This window comes from Gallus gallus, chromosome 2 (genome assembly GCF_016699485.2).
Source record: "Gallus gallus isolate bGalGal1 chromosome 2, bGalGal1.mat.broiler.GRCg7b, whole genome shotgun sequence".
Classification (NCBI taxonomy): domain Eukaryota; kingdom Metazoa; phylum Chordata; class Aves; order Galliformes; family Phasianidae; genus Gallus; species Gallus gallus.
Genome location: NC_052533.1, coordinates 109,423,800 through 109,431,843, shown reverse-complemented (window position 1 = coordinate 109,431,843; position 8,044 = coordinate 109,423,800). Strand labels below are relative to the sequence as shown.

The 8,044-nt window shown below is 35.8% G+C and overlaps 1 protein-coding gene across 1 annotated transcript in view; it reads left to right on the top strand.

Annotated features, from left to right (window-relative positions):
• The first annotated feature begins 2,437 nt into the window (after positions 1-2,437).
• ST18 (ST18, C2H2C-type zinc finger) overlaps positions 2,438-8,044 on the top strand; it is a 175,582-nt gene continuing 169,975 nt past the window's right edge. Inside the window, exons 1-2 of the mRNA XM_025147958.3 lie at positions 2,438-2,553; positions 2,836-2,971. Of these exons, the coding sequence (XP_025003726.1) occupies positions 2,515-2,553; positions 2,836-2,971 (175 nt within the window). The 5' untranslated portion in view covers positions 2,438-2,514. The remainder of the gene's footprint in view (positions 2,554-2,835; positions 2,972-8,044) is intronic.

Here is an 8,044-nt window from a genome sequence, read left to right as displayed (position 1 = left end):
CTCTACTGCTACCATTTTTGTTTACCAGCTTGGCCTGTCCTCCACTGAGAATTGTGCAGCATACTAGCAATTGCAGTGGGGGCTCCTCTGTATGCATATTTAGAAACATCTTGCTTAGTCTGTCTTCCCTAGTGACACTGCTGGGGAGAGGGAGAAGTGTTTTTGCCATTAGGTTCACATCTTACCTCCCACGTGACCTACATTTATTGAATTAACATCAAGTCTTTCCATCTCTTTCTCCATGAAACTAAGTGTATGGTAATTTTTGAAATGCATACACATACATCTTTGTTGTGCTGCACTGAAGAAGTAATATGTGGCAAGAGGCAGTTAGGAGGAACCTCTGAGAATCCAAGCTTGACTTTGCTGTTTCAGTTTAGAGACTTAAATAAACCAATCTGATACTCCTCGTGAAATTAAGTGGAGCCAATGACAGTCAGGAAATCAAAGGAAAGGTATCTCAAATCAGACTCCAAAGGAATCACAGTGCCTAATTGGAGCCCTTTAATGACTGCCACTGTAAGTGTGGGACATGAAACATCAGGTTGCACATGACAAAAAGAGCTAACCTCAGATGCATCAAAGCTCTTGTGGAATGTCATGCAGAAAACTAAACTGCAGTCAGCAGAAAAAAGACCTTAGTTTCCACTACTTGACAAAGCACAAATGTAGACTGACCAAAGATTGGGTGTGTGTTGGGCACAGAGAAACATTCACAGATGTTTAAAAAATTCCAAGAGATATTTCGAGAATTCTATTTGCAATAACAGTTGTCATTCACATTTTTTTCAAGTACTGATAAAAAAAATACAGTTTGGTAATTTGCAATTTTTTGTTTGTTTGTTTGTTTTTGTATTTCTGGAAAACTTTTCTATCTGAATAAAAGTTATACTTTCATCATGAATTAAAGTTCATGAATCATTCAGTTGGTAAAGTGTATAAGCAATTGAATATCCTTTAAGACTTATATGTAATGATCCCTTATTACTGTCATAATATTTTGGAGAAACTGTATCACAAACGTGTGAAACTATATAAAGGTATGTCACTTTAGCTCCCATAGCCTGATGGGATGAGGTTAAAATACACGTTTATACTGCAGAATCAAACCTCACAAAAGGAGATGCAGACTACTGTTTATTTTACAACACAATGTCACTGGCAGTCATATTATCCTTTCACAAACATACACAGCAGGTGTTTTATAATCTCTGGTTTTTAAACCCTTTGAAAGCATAAGAAAAAACATTCAGTAGGAAGTTGTAAAATATATATATATATACATATATATATAAAGCCAACCCAAATATGGCAATGGCTGCCTTCTAGATAAGAAAGATGGATAATTTAGACTGGTGCTACAAAGAGGATTCCGATGCTGATCGGACTACTCAAGAATGAAATTAGAAAAAACAATGAGAACAATTTTTCATCTTTTCACACCTGGGAAACAGTTGTTGCCTGTGATTTATTTTAAGTATAATGAAAAGCCATGGATTGGTTTGTGAGTGGAGATCAAAGGAAGCAGAGAGTCTTCATTCCTTCTTTCTCTTCCTATAGAAAGTTAAACAAAAAAACAAACAAACAAAATGATGATTATGTTGTTTGTCAAAGTATAACTTTGTGGCTAACAGTTTCTAGAGAACAGAGGAATTTAAAATAATACAACAGGTTGGAGGGGATTTATGATTTTAAGAACACTTAAAATTAGCAAACTGGAATGCAACATATTTTTTAGAATAGTCCCAAACTGCCTTAAGAGTTAATTTGCATTGTGAGGCAGAATATTGGGTCAGAATCCTTTCCTTGAGTTTTGTTAATACTGAACATTTGAAATTTGGGTATGGCTTTTGTGAATAAGGCCTGTTTCTTTAATGAAGGATAGTGGAGATTTGCAACAGGTGTCTTGAATTTTGCTGGATGTGAAGTAAGATAAGGTGCTGAGATTCCTTAACTCTGTAATGGGTTTGGAAGACTCTAGTTGCTGCTGTTTAACCTGTCTCCAGGGTCTCAAATCTATGCACTAAGTTAATTCAAGATACTCTTTTCAGATTACTCCTAGAGGAAAACAAGTGTTACAGTGAGGAAAAGATAATGAAAGTCCTAGAGCAAATGCACGTAGCAGAGAAAGCAAGACTGGAGAAAGTGGCTTAGAGATGATAAAGTAAATACAGCACAATTTTAAGACAGAGAAAAAGTAACACCCTTCTCCTCCTCTGCACACACACACACACACAAAAGTTGTTTACAAAAGTGCCTTGTAGTGACTGCTGGTGGTGTCACTCCGTCCCATGCCCCAGAGCTATCACCGGGCCTCATGGGAGATGTGACTGCAGCATCGGACATGGGACTGTTTGTTCACTCACTTTCTGTGAAGAGAGTTTTGAACTGTGTTTTGAATAGACAGCATTTTCTTTGTGTGGTTGGTAAATAACACAGAGCAAAGTTAGTCAGCAAGTTGCATAGCTTCTGCATTCTGATTCTTTGGAGCCCTTTTGTACCAAGCTTGACAGGATGTTTTTAACAGAATGTGACCTCACTGGGATACCAGAGGTAAGGAAAAAAAGTTATTGGGGCTGTTGTGGAATATTTTGCTCAGGACTGACTGAAAATGCTGCTTTAAAATGACTTTTGGAAAGAAGGTTTCACCGTGATCTGGCCAATTGTATTTTTCAGTGAAAATCAATGTCTTTGTAAGGTATAATAAGTAAGTTCTCTTCTTTTATTTACTACTTGTGGAGAAAGACATTTATTTGCAAGTCTCAGCACTATTATATACTTCCTCTAATGTATTGAGCAAAGGTGATAGAACATCTCGGTTTCTTTCTGAAACAGAAGACAATAAGTAGATCGAGTCCAGTTCTTCATCCGAGTCCTCAAAGCAGCAGTGCAAGAACCGGGGTGGTGGCAAACCCAGTGAGACCAGCAGACAGCAGCCCTCCGGACCCCTGCACAGGCTCACTAGGTAAAGGTAAGGCAAAACTGATATCAGTGCATTTTCTGGGTAAGACCACACGTGTTTTCATCACAGATGTGCGACTGCTGTTGGTAGTTTCACTGGGACAGGTGCAGGCAGGGGGTTAGCAGCTGTGCGGTGCCCCCCACTCCTCCCTCTGCTGGTTGGAGTGTGGTGGGTGGGAGGGAGGGCACTGCTGCCAGAGTCATTTTGGGGTTCCTTCAGTCTGTTCTTGTGGGGCTTTCACAGGGCTGGAAGCATGAGCATGTAGCAGAGTATGGTTTGAAAGGGATTGAAATTGGAGTGTTCGAATTGTTCTGGAAGACTTTTTTAAAAAACACGTAGTTTAAGATGTTTGTATGCGTACATGAGATAAAAGTATTGTTGGCTCAGGCTCAACGATCTGAGTGGTTTGCTTATATTCAGGATCTAAAGGGGTTTCATCAAAAAATGAAAGAAAAGTGCATTATTACACAAAATAGCCTTATGAATAACAGGTTTCTCGCTGTTCTGAAATTGAATTAACATTACGTGATGTGTTTTATTATGTACACCAACTGAACAACAAAGCTTCATTGTTTTTGCAGAGAACAATCGTGTTGTTTTTTTCTTTATCCAAACAGTGCAGGTGACTTAGCAAAAAGTGAAAAAAAAAAATAAAATGAGGGGGATCACTGATAGAATAGTGGAAGGAAATGAAGTTTTCAGTGTATAAAGTTGTTATTCATACCTGAGAACTTGAAAAATTTACTTTTAGATTTCTTTGTTACTCAAGTTGGAATTTTTTGCAACATGAGTCCTGCTGACAAACTGCTTTTTGGTAAATAATCATGGAGAGGTTTACAAATTAGAACATAACTAGCTTGAAATGCATTTTACTCTGAGGCACATAAGGAACGAGAGTATTTTTGTTGCGAAAAGTTAGAAAATGAATTGATCAGACTTCACCAACTACTGTAAAAAACAATACAACCACCTTGCTACTCCTAGTAAGACAGGTACTGTCTGTGTTTTGACAAAGCATTTGCAGTGACACTTTTATAGTGTCAAACTTGCTACTGTACTTTGATCCACTGGTGTGTGATAGATAAGCTGCCAATGCTGTCCTAATTAAAGTAAATGTATCCTCTGAAGAGGCTTCTAGAAATAAGCATATTATCTGAAATAGGAGTCTATCACGTGAGGGTGATTGAAGGTGATAAATGTATATTTACAACTTTGTTATTTGTGTTGTAGTAATACTTCCTGGCTAGTCATGGGTCAGATGCTGGGTACTGCACAATAAAAAAACGGTTTTATATGCTAAACAGCAAATGATGTAGACATGGGACAGCAAATAAAACAAATATGATTAATTATTCAAAATGCAACCAAGGTGTTAACATGGATTTTTTTTTCTTTTTATATCTTTGTTTGACAGTACATGTTAGGTAGTTTTGGGTGATTTTTTTTTTTTTTATAGTATCTCATCTCCTACAGGTAAACTGCCACAAATATTTGGGAGATTGTTCTCTTTTAGACTTTCTGTCAGAGAGATGTTGTAGGAAATGAGGAAATTTAGTAGAAATTCAGTTTCTCCCTGAATTTGAACACGAGCATGCAAAAGTTGAATAGAAGTAGGCTGATTAGTATTTATGAAAATACATAAACCAGTAGAGGTCAGTACAGAGTGCTGAAATGGAAGTAGAATGTCATGTAAAAAATCATTGTGTATTTCTGCTCTGTACTTTCGATTTTAAGTTTTCATTTAAAATAGGGTAAAGACTTACAGTTGTTTACAGTTGTTGTCTTTGAAGAGACACATTAAAAATACTTGGGATAATGTGGTAATGACAAACTGCTTAAACAGATTTCTTTAAGCAGTAATGTTCATGTTGCAGCATGTAATATCTTGTATAGAATTGCTTATTTTGTCTAATCATAATATCATAATAGAAGCAAATGTGTAATGTTTATTATATATGTTGTAGTGACAACTACATCCAGCGGATGGTTATGTAGCAAATTAGGAGAAAGGGTAACTTCTAGGAATCAAGTTTTCAGTTACTTGAATTTACAATAAGATTTTTTTTTCCTCTACTTAGGTAACAAATTTAGCTAATTAAAATTGTCTCTGTTTTCAAGTATCTTCCTTTGTGTGTATGTGTGTGTGTGTGTAGATACATATATACACATGCACACATTCAAAGCCAGACAGACTGTGTAATAAGTTGAATTATCTTTTGTTTCACTTTTAAAGCCGTTGTTTGCTCATGGTTTCTGTTTGTGATATAGAGCAAGGAAAAGAATCAGTGCGTACAGTCTGTGCATGAAAAGATCCTTCAACATGTATTAGCTGCAAAAGCTCATCTCTGAAAAGCTTCTGTTCAATATGCTTTCTGTGGATTTAGAAAGAGCAACCTGTGTGTCCCTATTTTGTTTCCTTGCATTTCAACTGTTATTTAACTTTGAAAACTAGCTTGCTTTTAAATTGTAATTGTTGAATATTCAGATGTCCTATGAACTTTATCACTAGATAAAGATAATATCCTCTATTTCAATATTGACTTATGTCTGTTGTCTATAAGCTTAGGGAGAATTATCCCAATAACTTTAGAAAGAAGACAGTGGAAATGGTGAACATTTTTGAAAATACTCTTCTCTTCTTCTGCTTGTCTTCCATGATCTTCTTTAAATTGAATACAGAGGCATTGGAAGGTATCCAGCATCTCTGAAAACCTTTTCTTTTTTTCTGTGCTTTCTCTGTCACTTAATGGTGACAGGTATTAGGCAGATATCGAGCAACTCTTTTTTATAGGCTGCTCTGTTGTGTGAACTCAGTTTGAAGAGCTTAGAGAATGGATTATTGCAGGGAAGGGATTCCCTGCTAATTTTAACAGCTATCAGCAGTACAAACCAAGGTCGGAAGGTGATGGAGATGTCATAAACAACTACTACATATCTGACCACGCTTTTGTTACTGTCACGTGACATACAGGTTTCTCAATCGTGTTGAATTTCTCATGAAATTTATTTATCTCCCTTTATAGGTATAGTGTAAAATAATGGCTTTAGCAAGTTCAAAAGAAGTCCTTGTGAATCACCAGTGAGGCCAAGAGATCTACAAGCTTATTTCCTTTTTCTTGAAACAAGGGAAACTTAGAAATAGCCTTGCTTATTTTATAACACAGGATCCAATCTAACAGGAAGCACAATCTAACAGGAAGCATATGAGTGATTGGTTATTAAATGAGAATTTCCACTTTGATCCTAAAATTACTACCAAAGGCTTGGATGCAATTCAGTTCAATTCTTCTAAATTTAAAGGGGAGCGGAGAAACAATATCTGCTACTGATTGAATGCAAAACTCAAACTCCTTCTTTCTTCTGATAAATTTATGATGTGAATAACATTTTGATACACAGTATTTTCCTATAGACTTTTTCACATCTGCTGGGCATAAAATGTGTGAGAAAGTGTATTTTGCTGAGGCACAATGAAGCGTTCATTTGCGGTAACTGATACTTTCAACAGTTGTTGGGGGGAGCCTTCCCCATCACTTTTCTTGAAAAATGATAGAAAGGTTGAGACTAAGGTGGCTCTTAATATTAAATAGTCTGGTTTTAGCCAGTCAGTGTTGAAGTCCAAATGTCCAAGTATTTGTATTGCTTCAATTAAGTTTGTTTACATGTTAAATTTTATGAACATCTGGTCTGCCTTTTTTCATAACATATGGGATATAAAACCCCCCAAATCAAAGACAAAAATAATGCTGCTGAAAACATGTACTTCAGTCAAGTATGTTATGTTAGAAGTTTGCCACTCTTGTCTATACCCATACCAAATATAGAAGTTAAGAGCAGAGCTGGTCATAATTAAGAAACAGAAGGCCTATCTTATCATTGAAGTCCTCAGTCTCTTAGTAGGTTAGTTAGTGTTTAGTATTGTCTTGATTGTGGTATTACTCTCATACATTCATACGGGCATGATACCATTATATTCTTATTTTGCCCCTCTTTTCTGATGTCTGATTTTTATTTATTTATTTATTTATTTTTTGCTTTTAAAAAATCCTTCTTTGCATGGCAGCTGTGCAATTATTCTACCCATACATAGCTAAGTTTTATTATTAGCATTCATTTCCAAGTAATAATTTCTCAATCTTCTTTTGGGTGTATGTTTTTGCATTACCTGGTATGAAGTAAACTGCCACTGAACTGTAAAGCTGTGTGTTCTGTTTAAGCACATATTAAAAAATTGTGGGCTTGTGTCCAGATGGGAATAGCACCAATTCAGTCTGTGGTGATCAGTAATTGAGATAGCTACACTAGTGAAAAATCTCTGCTTATAAACAAGAAAACTGTGACATTTGCACCAGAAATTGAGTTAATTAAGGTTCCTTACCTGTAATTACATTATCAATCTGCAGGTTGCAAAATAACCTAAAATAAATTAGAGCCAATACATTCGAATGACAAATGTACTCAAATAAATTTGAAGTTTAACATTCCATGGGGGAGAAAAAGGAGATATATTACTCACCAATATCAGGAATAAAGGAACAATCTAAAGGGGTGGTTTAATTCTGGAAAATGTATTCTATATCAAAAGAAAATGTCAGTATAATAATTTCAGTTTTGATAGCTCAACCATTTTAGTAATACGTATAGGTAGAGGAAATTTTGTTTTGAAGCTACTTAAGTCAGAAATTCTGTTTATTCCCTGCCATATTAGTCCTGGCAGTATGGCTGATTTTTTTTTTTCACTTTATCCTGCATTTCTATTGTGAATCTCTTACCTGTCCTTTTCACTGTGTAGCTCAAGTCAATATTAGTGTTTTGTTTTTCTTTTACTCGCTTCCTTGTGCATCAAGAATCAGATTTAGACTCCAGACTTTTAATATTCTTAGCCTTTCATTAAAATCCATAGGATGCTAAACCCAAGAATTAGTGTCTTACCTGTCCCAGTACCAGTAAAACAACTCGTGGTGATATGAGGTAAGGACCTGTCACCTTTATTATGTCAGTATTAAAACTGAGGCATAGGTGGAGTTGAGGCTTTCTAGAAAGTCTGAAAATGACTTCCTTTTCATAGACAATTTCTCATTT